Raw genomic sequence first — 15,714 nt, 5'->3', positions numbered from 1 at the left:
ACAAAAGTTTGGTCACTACCTTTCCCATTTAGATGTTTAGCTGAGTTATGGGGAATGGGATTTGAGTGCCAGACCTCTTTTAGACGTAAGGTGTGGCTATTATCACATTTTTCAAATCTGTTGATAATCCTTCATCTCATCTCATAGTTAAAAATAAGGATTTAATGTTACACTCTGATATGGCTGGTGACATTTATAGATTGTCTTAAGAGCCTATTCCCTGAAACTGGATGAAATTAAATACAAAATCTACGGACTTTTCAACCATGATGATGAATCTTGATTAGCCACGGCCAACAACATAATATGACTTGTAAATGATATATATTTGCCTTAGATAATTGCTTTCTTTAAGAAGTGTTGCAACGGCATATCAAATATTTCCCTTTTTGTTTGTATTACCTTGTTGTGTCTTAGAGTTGGACTTGTTTGCCTTTTGTCATTCTGTTTTAGATTACTACGTATTCTTATTACCGTTTAAAAAATTTTGCCTTTTCATGTTACCGTTTTGTTTGATTTTCATCTTTTTGATTGTTTCGTATATTAAAATTTATATTAAAAATATTTAACGATTCAATATTCTTCTCTATTAAAAATTCATCTTGCATAAATCTTGAATATATAATCTTTCTACAAAATTGAAAGCCTTCATTCCTTACAAGCTATGCATTTATATTTGCTCAATTAGTTAAGTTGTTATATATAATTAAATATTATGTAAATCTTTTTTTAGTGATGAAATTATGCAAACCTTATGCAGATAGTGGGAGACAGCTGAACTTGACCCATTTAGAAGAATTTGATTTGAGAAATAATCTCCTTAATGACAGCATATTTGCATCGCTTAGCGGGCTTTCAAATTTGAAGTATTTGCTTATAAGCTTCAATCAGTTAAATGGATCAATAGATATGAAAAGTAAAATTACTTTTTTTCCAAAAATTTTGATTTTGTTAACAAAAATCTTAGTTCATGTTTCAAGATGATATAACAAATAAGTTCATCTATTTCCTTTCTTTAATGATGAAATTATGTAAATTATTTATAGATATTGGGAGACAGTTAAAATTGACCAATTTCTAAAGGCTTGATTTAAGTCATGATCTAATTAATTATTACTTTTCAACCAAAATTTTAACTCTGTTATAAATACTTAAAAAAATATCTCACCTAAAAAAAATCCTCTCTGGCTTCGGCCAGAGTTTGACGTTGGACCGCCGCGTCGGTCGCAGCCTGGGTCACCGTCGGTGGTAGCCGTTGGTGGTCGTCGATTGCGAAAAATATCAAAATACTCCCAAACGTTCACCTCAACGCCCTCTTTCTAGATCCGATGTCTGTTTTACCAGAAACAGCCCCGATCGACATAAATCGAGGCTTGAAGTTTTCTACCTTTTTTTTTTTTAAAGAGACTAATGTGATTTTTTCTTTTTGCTTTTGCACGTAGGGCAGCGCTGGGTTCCTCCCTGCGGGGAGGATTATGTTTGTCCTTTTTTTGTTTCTTTTTTTTTTTTGTTTGGGTATTTGGGTATAGTTGGTGTGGGTTCTATTTAGGGTTGTTGAAGGGAGAGGTTTCATCTGAGCTTGGGGATTTCTAGTATTCGAGTGGAATGAATGGGCTTTTGATATTCGAAAGAGAGAGAGATCCCAAGGAGAAAAAGCTAGAGGTTTTTAAGGAGCTTCAAAAGGGGAACATTTGGTGGCTATAAGGTGGCTGTAGGTGGGTTGGGGTAGGTTGTAGAAGTGGGCTATAGGGTGGCTAGTTGGTGGTTGCGGCACCGTTCACCAGCCACCCTACTTTTTGTTTTTTTGTTTTTCCCATTTTCTCTTTTTTTTTTTAATTAATTTTTTAAAAAAATATATATTAGTATTATTATTATTATTATTAATTATAAAAGATCCGGCCAAAATCTGGTGTCTACACATCTAAAAATATCAAACATAATTAACACCTTAAAATTTTATGTTTGGTCAAATCTTCCATTTCATTTTTTATTTATTATTAAAATATTAAAAAGATTTTTATATTAATAATTTACTATTTTTAAATATATCTTAAATTAAATTAACAATATTGTTTAACGAGAACAAAATAAGCAATTAACCTTAATAAAAACTTTTAAATATTTTGTTCAATACTTGATTGAGTTGAAACTAGCAAATGGTCCGACACATAGACGAGTCTAATAACAAGCTATCATAGAAACATTTACATTATTTTATATAGCCAATGTTCAATTTATGGTGACAAATTATAAAGATGATTAATATTATGAATGGTCTTTAAATTACAAAAAAATATTTAATATGTTACTTGAATTTGGAACATTTCTAATATAGCACCTAAAATATAATAAATTTTAAAAATAATAACATCCTAATCGTGTTATTTGCAAGGAGTAATTGTGGAGCTGCAAAAATAATTGGCTTTCTTAATTCCCTAAAAATATATTATTTGAAAAAAAAAAAGTGTCCATGAACTAAGAGGAGCCGACCGTGGTTGACATATAGAAATCTTAGGTTTGGTGGGCTCTGCATTTCATTTTTATTTATAATTAAAATATTAAAAATATATTTATACTAATCTTTTAATGTTTTTAAATATATTCTAAAATAAAATTAAAAAATAAATTATTTTATAATATAATAACACAATCAATCTGAACTAGACTTAAAAGACTTTGACAAGTCAAGGTCCTTGCGTAGACTCTGTTTGGTTTCCTTTCCTTTTTACCAAAAAGGAGTGTTAATGTCTTTCGTTGTCTTCTCTCATCGAAGGTAAATTTCGGGAATTGAAACTTGAATAAACTAATTTATTACTAGGATCACACTAAGATCACACTTTCTTGAAAGTGGCCGACATACTTATAGAAAAATTTTGCAATGAGATAAAGTAAGTGCCTTTGCGTGTAAAACGAAGCACAAGACTTTTTATTTTCCACAAATTAAAACGTTATTCACGCTAAACTAAAACTAATAGTGAAGATATGACTATAAATAATGTGAAGTGTCAAGCAAGTTGGAGTTAATTTCTCAATAACTTTCTATGGGGGCTGGCCAACAACCAATGTTGCAGTTGCTTTTAAGTGACCAATATTTACTTTTTGTACTTAGTTTTTTCTATTTCCATTTTCCTTTTTTTCACTTTTTAGGACTTTTTTTTTTTGTATAAAAGCCAAAAGTGCAATTGGATATTAAAGTAAGTATTTTTTGAAAACTAAAAATTAAAAAAAATATTTTTTAAAGTATTATTATTTATCATATTATTCAATTTAATATTATTTTTTATAATATATTTTTTAAGAAAATCCCATGCAAAGCGAGGGCTTTATTCTAGTGATATATGAAAGAATTTTTTTATCCTTTATTAATAGTGTAGACACCCTATTTTGTCCAGGATTCTTTGTCAATTGAGACTAATCCAAGCTCAGTTGCAGGGATTTTTATTCATTTTTATTTTATATTTTTTTATTTCATATTTATCATTTTTTTATTATCTGATTATTTTTTTTAAAAAAAAGGAAAGATTGAGATTAAGTTGGATGATGATCAAAAAGTATGATTGGTGGCTAATCTTTAGCATTGGAGGACTAAGTGGAATAGAACTGAAATTCTATAAAAAAACAGCATGGTTTTTATAAAACGAAAAAAGAGGGAGGAGAAATCGGAATAGGAGAGAAGAAGAATCCGAATAGGAGACGGAAAAAAAAGGGGAGAAAAAAAAGAGAGAGGAGTAATCTGAATAAGAGGAGGAGTCCGAATAGGAGAGAAGAAAGAGGGGGGAAAGCCCCCATCTCCACCAGCCCTCAAGGCCTCTCTTTGGTGGGCGATCTCCCCTTCCATGAAGTGTTTAGAGACCAAGACATCGCATTTGTCAATGGTGACGTGCCTTGGACTGCCCTCTGAGCAAACGGCAGATGTGACATAGCTTGGAACCTCGGGTTGAGCTGCTGAAATGGAGAAGCTAGCTAGACAGCCCGTGTGTGACCATGTAAAGGCGAAATCATTGAAGCAGGATCTTAAGAGGGAAAAGGAATTCTGGAGATGTCAGTCTCGGGTTCAGCGGCTTCAAGCTGGTGATAAAAAGACAAGTTCTTTCCCATGCTTCGTGTGTTCAGAGGCGAAGGCATAATCAAGTCAGGGATTGGTTTTTATGACAGTGGTATGTGGAAAGAGGATCATGAGGGTATTCGGGGTGTGATACATGACTTTTCCACCATTTTCACTTCCTGCAGTCCGTAAAATATTACAGAAGCAGTGAGTGGTATATCTCAGGTATTACACCATTTAGAAGAATTTGATTTGAGAAATAATCTCCTTAATGACAGCATATTTGCATCGCTTAGCGGGCTTTCAAATTTGTAGTATTTGCTTATAAGCTTCAATCAGTTAAATGGATCAATAGATATGAAAAGTAAAATTACTTTTTTTCCAAAAATTTTGATTTTGTTAACAAAAATCTTAGTTCATGTTTCAAGATGATATAACAAATAAGTTCATCTATTTCTTTTCTTTAATGATGAAATTATGTAAATTATTTATAGATATTGGGAGACAGTTAAAATTGACCAATTTCTAAAGGCTTGATTTAAGTCATGATCTAATTAATTATTACTTTTCAACCAAAATTTTAACTCTGTTATAAATACTTAAAAAAAAAAAAAACACACATTTCATGTTTTCAAATGATTTAATGAAGTTTATTTATTACATTTTTTTCCAGACTTAGGTGTTTTTACCAACTTAGAGGAACTGGATATGAGCTATAATGATTTGACCGAATTTGTAGCCTGTAAAGGTATGGATTTAAATAAATTTTCTATTTTTATTTGTGAGGTTTATAATGATGTAGATGTTTTAATGATCCACAAATTTAGCATATTAAAATTTAATGCTCAATTTTTTAAAGGAAGAAATTAATTATTTATTATATGATTTTTACTACAATACTACAATTCTCTAATTATAATAAAGAATTAGTAAGAATCCACCACTTATAAGTGTGATCTCCATATAAAATTTGTTGGACCTCACACAATTTGGAATTGTGATTACTTAATTGTACTACAATGATTGTAGGTGAAATGCTCTCATTAAAATTAATGCCCAATGTTTTAAAGGAAGAAATTCATTATAATTTGATTACTAATTAGAATATGATATATATTTGCATTAGATAATTGCTTTCTTTAAGAAGTGTTGCAGCTGCATACCAAATATTTCCCTTTTTGTTTGTATTAGCTTGTTTGCTTTTGCCATTCTGTTTTAGACTACTACTCATTCTTATTCCCTTTAAAAAAATTTTGCCTTTTCATATTGCAGTTTTGTTTGATTTTCATCTTCTTGATTGTTTCGTAAATTAAAATTTATATTAAAAATTGTTAACATTTCAATATTCTTCTCTATTAAAAATTCATCTTGCATAAATCTTGGACATATGATCTTATCTACAAAAATAAAACTTCACACTTATTTATTTTTTCCATTTACAGAATATAAGAGTTTGAAAAAGTTAAAAGTTCTTTATCTAGATGGGGTTTTCACCAATGGAAGCATTCCATTACTATTAAAATTAGTAGAGGCATTCCCATCAGTTAAGACCTTCTATCTACTAGAGAATTACTTAAACAAGACTATGGTTGCTCAGGATCAAGGTCAGTCATTAATTTATTCGAAAAGGACGTAAATTAGAAGTTGTTTATTGATTAACATTGAATACTACCTCTTATACTATGACTACTCAGAATTGCATGTGCGGAGCAATGTGAAGGAAATATTTCTAGGCGGTTCCTATCTCGACAATAACATTTTGCAAAGCATTGGAGTATTCACTTCTCTTAAAACTTTGTCTTTAAGTAACTGTGGACTTAGTGGTTCCTTACCTAATCAAGGTAAATTAAATACTCTATAATTTCTCCAATATAACTCATGGAATACATCTATTTCCAATAATCCTTTTTTCTATTTCTTTCATCTAATATCTTTTATATATATTCTATTTTGGAAATCAAAATTTAATTAAAATTTCTTCCATGAATTTATAAAATTTTCAGGTTGGTGTGATCTAAGGAACCTTAAAAGTTTGGATATCAGTAGGAATGCACTTGAGGGGATACTTCCTTATTGTTTGGGTAACTTGACGTCTCTTCTTCAGTTGGATATCTCCTACAATCAATTTACAGGAAATTTGACTCCTTTAGCAAATCTTTCATCACTTGGATTCGTCTTCCTTTCAAGAAATCATTTTCAAATTTCAATGCCATTCCTTGCAAACCTTCCAAATCTCAAATTTCTCTTGGGTGATGAAAACAAGATGGTAGTAGAACCTGATTCCTTTCATACTTCAATTCCAAAGTTCCAACTAAATTTCATCAGTTTGTCAAAGTGCACAACAGATAAAGGACTTAGCCTACAACCTCTTAAGTTCCTTTATTACCAATATGACTTGAGATATGTTGATCTTTCCTATAACTATTTCAGTGGAACAGTCCCGTTATGGTTGCTAGAAAATAACACAAAATTAGAAAATCTCTTCTTATTGGGCAATTCTTTCACCGGTCCTCTCTTGTTACCGCAACTTCCTAATCCTAATGTGTCTGTAATTGACATATCTAATAACAAATTACAAGGTCAAATTCTGACAAATATATGTTCATCTTTTCCAAATTTGGAAAGGTTATTCTTATCTAAGAATGCCTTTGAAGGTAATATCCCTCCTTGTTTAAGTGGCATGAACACTTTATCAATTTTAGACCTATCGGACAATCATTTGTCTGGAAGAGTACCAGAAAAGTTGATCATGAGAAGCTCATTAGATATTCTTAGGCTATCAAATAACAACCTAAATGGAAAGATTGTTCCTATGATGTTCATCAACACAAGCAAGTTGTCAAAATTGTATTTGGATGGCAATAATTTTGCTGGAGAGATTCCTGATATTGATGTCTTTGCTACTGATTTTTCATATTCATCACTAGAGGATATTGATCTCAGTAATAACAGTTTTAATGGAAAGCTCCCAAGATGGAAAGGGAATGTACCGTCTTTGGAGAGATTGGCTTTGTCCAACAATCATTTCGAAGGTTCTATTCCAATGGAATTGTGCAACTTGTATGAGCTTGAATTTTTGGAGCTTTCTCAAAATAATTTATCTGGCTCTATTCCTTCTTGTTTCAATTCACCATATTTGAGACATGTCCACCTGAAGAGAAACATACTAAATGGTCCATTGACACTTGCTTTTAATAGCTCTTCATTAGTGACATTAGATCTTAGAGGGAATAATTTGACCGGTGATATTCCAAAATAGATTGGCACATTTTCTGCTTTAAGCGTCCTTCTTTTGAAAGAAAATCATCTAGACGGTGGAATTCCAGTTCAATTATGCAAGTTGTATTCATTGAGCATCATAGATCTTTCTGAAAATATGTTTTCTGGTCCTATACCTTCTTGTTTGGGTAACTTAACTCTGGCAATGAAAGAGGAAAAGTCTTTTGTAGATGACCCTTGGTATATAAGATATACAATGGAGGATCTATCTATTTTGATTGATTCACGTGTTTATCCCCATAGCTACATGGTAGAAGAGATAGAGTTTACAACAAAGAGTATGTCCTACACATATGGTGGTGACATTCTTGAGTACATGTCTGGGATTGATTTATCTTGCAACAAGTTAACAGGGCAAATCCCTCCCGAATTGGGAAACTTGAGTGAAATCCATTCGTTAAACTCATCACACAATAACTTGATCGGAGTCATACCTTCATCATTTTCAAAGCTTAAGCAAATCGAGAGTTTGGATCTTTCTTACAACAACTTGACTGGTAGAATCCCTATACAGCTGGTTGAGTTGAACTCTTTAGAGGTTTTTAGTGTGGCACACAACAACTTGTCAGGTAGTATTCCAGAACCAAAAGCTCAGTTTGGGACCTTTGATGAAAGGAGTTACGAAGGAAACCCTCTTCTCTGTGGGCCTCCATTGCAAAATAACTGCTCTAAAACTGACTCACCATCAATAGTACCACCTACAACAGACGATGAAGGAGAAGGTAGTTTCATGGACACATATGTTTTTTGTGTGAGCTTTCTGGTTTCATATGTAATTGTTTTATTAGGAATTTTTGTTGTTCTATACATAAATCCATATTGGCGACAAGCATGGTTTTCTTTCATTGAGAGTTGCATCACTACCTGTCGCTACTCAATTGTGGGCAATTTTCTTGAGTTATACATCTTCAGAAGATGTGCCTAGGTATCATGGGAGCTCTTATGATTTGCCTTTTGTTTGAATGTGGTGATGAAGATTTGGATAAAGTTGATTTTGTTGTCAGAAGAAATTTGGTGATTTGATCTTTTAAATGGGGGATTTCTTTTAACTTACTGTTCTGTTAAAATAGTTGTAGGAAGAGTTGTGGATTTTGCACTTTGAACAGAGCTTTATGTCTCTGTCGAAACTCTATTTTTGGTATTTGTTTTGTTTTGAAGGAAGCCTGTAGCTTTGTGTCTTGTTGATTTTATTTTCTACACAAATATTCAATTCTCTATTCTCCATCATCTACAAGTTATTAGTAATATCTTTTCCAAGTTATTATTCAAATTGGCAAATTTTTCCTCATTAGTTTTGACTTAGTTTTGAGCTTCTAGTAAATGATTTCTGGCATAAATTGTAGTGAAGGCAAAGATTGCTGGCTATGGCCTACCAAGAACGTTTCTAAAGTTGTATTGGTTGGCTTCATTTGTTTTAACCAGATTTTATATCGATCGTAAAAAGCTTTTTCAATTTATTTTCTTTGATGCTTAAAAAATTAGATTTTAAACAAAAACAATACTAATTGTATTAGTAAGAATTTGAATTTTAAATGAAATACATCACCATAAGTCAATAATTAAGAATATATAAAATTTTTTAAAAGAAATTCTATCATATTAAAGTAATATGAAATAGTCAAGAATGTGCTTTGTTTTTTATTATTTATCAATTTCTCATTTCTAGCTCTTTTATAGAGGTTTTTTTATTTAAAATTACTTAATATTTGTTGTCTTTCGGAAATTAGTATTAGTTTATAAAATGGGCCAAATAAGCATTTATTGTTGAAAATATCATTTTGATCGCAAAATGCAATTATTTTCTTTTATAGGGTTACAAATTATTCCAAAATAAAAAAATTAGGTTTATATATCTCATACACATGCAAACCCCATCAACTAAATAAATTAAATGTTGAATCTTCCAAAGCAACAATGAGATCATGACTTAGTAGTTATATTATAATTTATTAATTAATTATTCAGTAATTGTAATTTTATTATGATATAATAATTGATTATTCAGTTAATTATATGAATATAATACTTGATTATGATTATAACGATTATAAAAAACTAGAATTTTTGAATCCATTCTTTGCATGGTTAATTTTTATTTTTAAAAAAAGCTTAAATAATATATACATATAAATAATGATTTCAAAAGTTCAAAGAGTTTCTCTTTAAAAAAACAACCCTCATACTACTTTATTCAAAAATTAAAAATAAAAAATAAATTTAAAAAACATAAAAAATAATAAAAATAAAACAGCAAAGGTATCAAAGGAAAAAACAATTAAAAAAAAAAAGAATAACCTCATATCTAACTGTAGCATTTCCATGAAAGAAAATGAAATAATGGAGTAAAATCCTCATCCCCTTTCACCGTAAAGAACTTATGTGTAAAATTGATCACATATAAACCAATAAATAATCATAAAATAAGTACAGCAGGTCCACAAATAATTAATAATTGCTATACGAAGATTACAAAAAATAAAACACATTTAATTATTTCTAATAAAATTGATTATATTAATTTTTTAAAATATTTATTTTTAAATCATTGATTAATGGAGAATGAGAAAAGATTAAAATTAATCTATACCTTATTACTAAGGATCCAGAACATCAACTTAACATTTGTAAATTGAATTACTTAATTTCATCTAATGACACTTGTCCTAAAAAATTATATAGGGTTTGCATCCATGAGGTATCGATTGGAAACCACGGCTATAGTTAGGAACATAGATATGAATATATATATATCTATATATATATATTCATAGAATTTTTTGGTTTTTTTCTACATTGATCCAACTAAATTTAAATAAAATAAAAACTATATATATATATTCATAGAAAATTTTGGTTTTTTTTCTGCATTGATTCCACGAAATTTAAATAATAATAAAAATAATAAAATAAAATTTTATCTATTTTATACAACAAAATACAAGTAGAATGACTAAAAAAAATCAAATCTATTATACTATAATAGTTGTCCAATTATGTACATGGATACACTCAAACAATTATATATAGAAATTAGCAATTATAAAATAGTGTTATTCAACTTTTTTTCTAATAATGGGATAAGATATATTTAAATTTATCATTTATATTTTAGATTTGGGGAAAGGAGATTAGGTTGGGTTAAATTAATGTTAGAGGGGTTTATCATTTATAATTTTTTCAAAAATATAATCTATTTATATATTGTTGAATTATATAAAAAGTGCTAATAATCTTGCAGTCATTTGGTAGTTAATATGGCATTAAACTCCTAATTTTTATGATCATAATTTTATTCTTGACATATTCAAATATAAAAAAATTAAGGGTTCAAATTTATATTAGAATGATCATTGATTAGTACTATACACCTACCAACATCAAGTCAATATTGATTTTAAATCTTAACACTAATTAACTCATTTAAAAATAATTAATTAAAATAAAATTTTAAAAAACAGGACAACCTAAATCGTTTTCTCAAATCTTCATCTAAAAAAGTTGATAACAACTTAAGATAAAAAGTTAATCACTGATCTCAAAAAAAAAAAAAAAAAACTCCCAATGAAGATTTGATTCCATTCTCTTTTGTTCTTTGCTATAGATGGCTGTAACTTCTAGCAAAAAATGATAAATATTTATGGAAGAGATATCAATGCGGTGATGTTCTTAGAGACTGCGAGAGGAATATTAGAGGTTTGTTTTATGGCCTTCTTGGTGATCAGGAGTCAAATACTGCAGAAGCTTTGGCCATTAAGACTGCACTTCAAATGTTTCTTCTTCACCTTGGCTGGGAAAGGGAGCTCTAGTTTTGAAACTAGATTCAAAAGTAGCAGTGAGTTTGATATTTGCGGAAATTGATAGGCTACTGGAAATCATAGGAGAGGTTAAGTTTGTACACTTTTTTAAAGAAGCCAATTACTTTGCTGATTCATTGGCAAGGAAGGGGGTACAGTCTTGTTTGTTTTAGGCATGGCTGTAATATGATAATATTTCCTGTGGTGAATAGGTAGTTTCTGGAAATATTGTTATCAGGTGTAAAGACTGTTTCTGATCAATAAAATTGTGTTAAATGAGAAAAAAAAAACGAAGAGAAGTTTTCAATACATTCTTGATTAAAAACCTAAAGCCTAATCTAAAAGAAGTAAGTTTTAATCAAAATTAATGAAAAAATTAAGAAGATGAGAAAAGAGAGGAGAAATTGCTAGAGCTTCTTCATTTTTTCATTAAAGCCCTAGTTCATATTTTTTTTCAATTAATGGTTAGTTATTACTTGTTAAATATGTTAATTAAGGAGAAAGGTTATTATGGATTAGTCTGGTTTCACTTTCATACATAAATAGGTTAGTTAAGGATTAAAGGCTATTATGGATTAATTTGGTTTTGCTCTCATAGAAGCGTGATATTAGTTTCAATCTTTTAAAAAAATATAATGTGGTATTTTATTATTGATTTTCAAAAATTTACTTCTAGGATCATTATGATGTTAGTGAAACCCAAAAAAATATGTAGTATAAATTTTATACATATAATTAAATATTATATGACTTCTTATTAAATTTTTTTTTTATTTGGCTTTGATTTAAGGGATTTCTTTTCGAGCCATTGCTAAGAAAAATGGACATTTCGTGAGGAATTGAGAGTGCCACCTAATACATCCTTCATGGCAAATAAAGAAAACAACCAATGCTTTTTTTTTCTTCTTTTCCTTTTTGCTATTTTTTCACAAATTTTGGATTGCCATTTTTGTTTAATTTGGGCTTAGAAAGCCCCAAAATAATTTGGATTGCCTTTCCTTTTCTCTTTCCTTTTAAGATTTTACTCTCTTTTTCTTTTTGTATTTTTGTAAAAATTTGTTTGCCGATGAACTTGTATCATTAAAAATAAACTTACATTTGTTAAAAGGAAATAAAATTTTTTCAAAAAAATTACCTTTAGATCTTTCAAACAAGTTTAGATTTAAGTAATTTTTAATGACTTGCCTTTAGTTTTTTTCGTTTTGATTTACTAGAATTTGCGACATCCACTATGTGGGTGAAAAATAATGTATTGAAAATAAATTTGTAAAAAAAGTGTATGCAGGTATATATATTTTTTAAAGCGGATAGGCGTATGTGTCTTTTAATTTATACGTGAAGCATATCAATAACCTCTCCTTTTTATGGATGTTTCTTCAAAGTTTTTTTTCATAGCCATAGTAGGGTGGGTTTTATCATAGGTGTTTACATCATGAAGTGTTGGGTACTTGGGTGTAATTGTTCTTTGGTGTAGTACCTTGATATTAGGTTCTTTGTTATAGTGTTCACATTTGGGTTCTTTTTGATGCATCATGTGGGTTGTACTGGTGTATGGATCTTTTCTTTTCTAGCTACAGCTAGCCTCGTAACCTTTGAGTTACATTAATAAATTGTGGCTTACCAGAAAAATGTATTTTTTCATTTTTAAATTTTTTTATATTGTTATTTATTTTTTTATCAATTCACTCAACTGAACTTGTGTCATTAGACTCATAACATCAAATTTAACCAAAAATTTTATATTAGCATTAGACTTTTGACACACTGAAAAAATTGTTGCTTTGAACAAAATTGTGTATTGAAAAAAATAATATGTAAAAAAAGATGAGTAATTTTTTAAAGTGAAAACATATTTGTATCTTTTATTTAAATTTTTTATAATAAGTTTTTTGCCAATTCACCCAACTAGCTGGTATTACTTGAGACATCAAATTCAATTGGGAGTGTATGACTATAAATATCTATATCTATACTAATATTAAAGGGATGTTATGTCGATCAATTCAAGGAACTGATGTAAATGCAGCAAAGATTAGGACTTTCATGTGACGGGTTTGTCACGGTATTATACAGGTAATGGTTAATTTGGCTAGAAGGCAGATTCCAGTGGAGAAAACTTGCTTGCGGTGCAGGGTGGTGAATGTCCCTTGGCAACATTAGTATGGGAATACCTAAACCATTAGTGGGAGTACGATAATAAAGTGCAGCAAGAGAGTAAAGGTTGGTTCCCTAAGATGATTATGAAACTTAAGTATGAACAATTCCAATTGTTTGCGATAGCATGATGGATAATATGGAACGATCGAAATAATGAGGTTCATAGAGAGCAAAGGAGTTTACTCGCATCAGCGACATTCATCAAAACTTTCTTGCTGGAATTCAACCAAGCTCAGCAGAAACAGATCATAATGCAGCAAACGCCAAATGGGTATCTCAAAAATGGAAACTCTCAATTAGTGACTGCTATAAAGTAAACTTCGATGGGGCCTTGACGGAAAGCGAAAACTGGATGGAATAGGAGTGATTATATGAGATAGTGAAGGGATGATAATATGTGCACACACAGCCAACTTGCCAAAAATAACAAACTCGTTTGTGCCGAGAATATCATTGCTTTCTACAGCTGCATGGGCTTAACCCACTAAAAAAACTGTCCACTTTTCCTTTAGTTCATTTCTGCATCTCCACTCTACAAAACTCTCTGCTAATTCCGGCCCCCTTTATTTTGCGTTGAAAGAAAGCCTGTGCATTTGTGTTTTTGTAACAATATCTCTGCTAAGCCTCTGCATTTCCATCTAAGCCAAGTGCATTTGCTCTCCATGAGATTACTATCTTCATCTTCCGCTAATCCTCTATCTTTTTCACATTTTTACGTCTATAATTTTCAAATCAGTTTAGAGACAAAAATCTAACAAATCTTTTCTTAATTTTTAAAAAATCCCTGATTTTTTCCTGTCCAGTTTCAGCTCAATCGTTGTCATTTTCTCCGTTAGTGTCGTTTTGAAACAGGTACTTCCTATCTCTCTTCATTTTGATTCTGATTTTGTAATGAACGAAATGGTTAACAATATATTTTTTTTATTTCGATCGAGATTAAGTCTTATTTGATGCAGCTTATCTTGATTTTGTTGTTTGGTCAAGTTCAATCTCAATTCTAAGTGGTTTTTTCTTGTGATTTGTGATTTGGTACAACGTGTGAACAACAAATTTAACCGATTGAACCTAGTTCCTTGAACAATTTGTTGTGGAGTCAGTAAACTATAAAAATATAGATTCTTGATTTCCTTGGTCAATTTCTTGTGCTACATTAGTATGATGACAGTGTCTATTTTCCATTTTTCTAAGTTCTCGTGAATGGAAAGAATTGCATGTTTGCAGCAATTGTTAGGAAGGACCAAACGTGGGTTTAGTTGAAGTTTAGGGAATAAGTTGTGGGGTATGTTATTTTGTAGTTTATTATTTCTTGCATTTTGAATCAGAGTTTCTTGGGCTCATAAGCACCTTCACCTACTGAGAGTTTTTAACTCATTTTCTCTAAATTGTTTAGGAGTGATTGGGTTAGCCTTAATGAAGGCAAGGGCATTAAGAAGGATCAATATGGATTTACCCTTGTGAATTCCTCAAATTTAATTCATACGAGCAAGGATCTAAAAGATGAACCTTTTGTATTTGCTTCCCAAGCAAAACAAGTATTTTATGTACAAGATCCTTGGTATGAGAACTGGAAAATTATATTGAATGCAATACCAAGAGATTTGTATGTATGGGTGTGGAATCAAATGAGGAAGAAGGGTGAATTTACTGTGATCTCGTTTTCTTGTAATTAAGAGATTTCTTTGATGATCAAATAGGTAAGTCTTGAATTTGATTTTTCTTTTTCACTTTGTCTTTTTATATGTATTCCTTCTAATAGGTTTTTTTTCTCTTTTGTGCAGGTTTTCTTAGCAGTGTAAATGTCTCTTCTAAGGTGACCCGTCCCTCTCATTTTCTCTCTTTTCTCTTCCCTTCCTCTGATATTTTGCTTGCCTGTCTCATGTTATGCACACAGAAAGAATATCGCTTTACTATTACTGTTGGTATAAAAGTTGTTTGATGTGAATGTACCTGCTATTACTTGAGAATAGAGCTGATGCGACTGAAATAACAATGCTTGTGGTTCTTTTTATATTTTCCCTACTGATGTCGTGTCTTTATCATTTGATTTCTGGGTTTTTATTGTATCAGTTTCAACTTTATGATTTAATATCTTTGTCTTGACTTTTCATCTATGTTAGTTTCAAAATATTTTAGACATTCTGAATTGAGTTTGCTTTTAATGCAGCAAGATTTCTTCCAGAAACTTATGGAGCTATTCAGAATCTGCGACTTGGAAAATATAGACGGTCTTCAAATGATATTTAAAATAGTCAAGGGGATAAGTTAGTACTCTTTCTCACTTGAATGCTCTTATTTCTTAGTTAAGGAATGATTGTATTTTACAGGTGATTCATGGATCTGTGGTTTATATTATTATTTGCTTTACAGTTTTGCTCAACAGTCCTCAAGTTTTGGAGAAAATTTTTAGGGATGAATTAATTATGGATATCATTTGTTATC

General features: G+C 30.3%; 1 protein-coding gene and 1 pseudogene across 1 annotated transcript; both read left to right on the top strand.

The window, feature by feature from the left end:
• Window positions 1-3,950: 3,950 nt before the first annotated feature.
• LOC111315860 (cuscuta receptor 1-like) lies at window positions 3,951-8,509 on the top strand. Its single transcript, XM_089756385.1, has 5 exons — window positions 3,951-4,086; window positions 4,719-4,793; window positions 5,488-5,649; window positions 5,740-5,886; window positions 6,049-8,509. Exons 1-5 carry the CDS (start codon window positions 3,951-3,953, stop codon window positions 7,302-7,304), a joined length of 1,776 nt encoding a protein of 591 aa, XP_089612511.1. The 3' UTR covers window positions 7,305-8,509.
• LOC111315859 (cuscuta receptor 1 pseudogene) lies at window positions 7,422-8,509 on the top strand (annotated as a pseudogene).
• Window positions 8,510-15,714: the final 7,205 nt, after the last annotated feature.

The sequence above is a fragment of the Durio zibethinus genome, chromosome 27, assembly GCF_047325235.1.
Source record: "Durio zibethinus cultivar Kanyao isolate XHJ-2024 chromosome 27, ASM4732523v1, whole genome shotgun sequence".
Taxonomy (NCBI): domain Eukaryota; kingdom Viridiplantae; phylum Streptophyta; class Magnoliopsida; order Malvales; family Malvaceae; genus Durio; species Durio zibethinus.
This window is presented reverse-complemented; position numbering and strand designations above follow the sequence as displayed.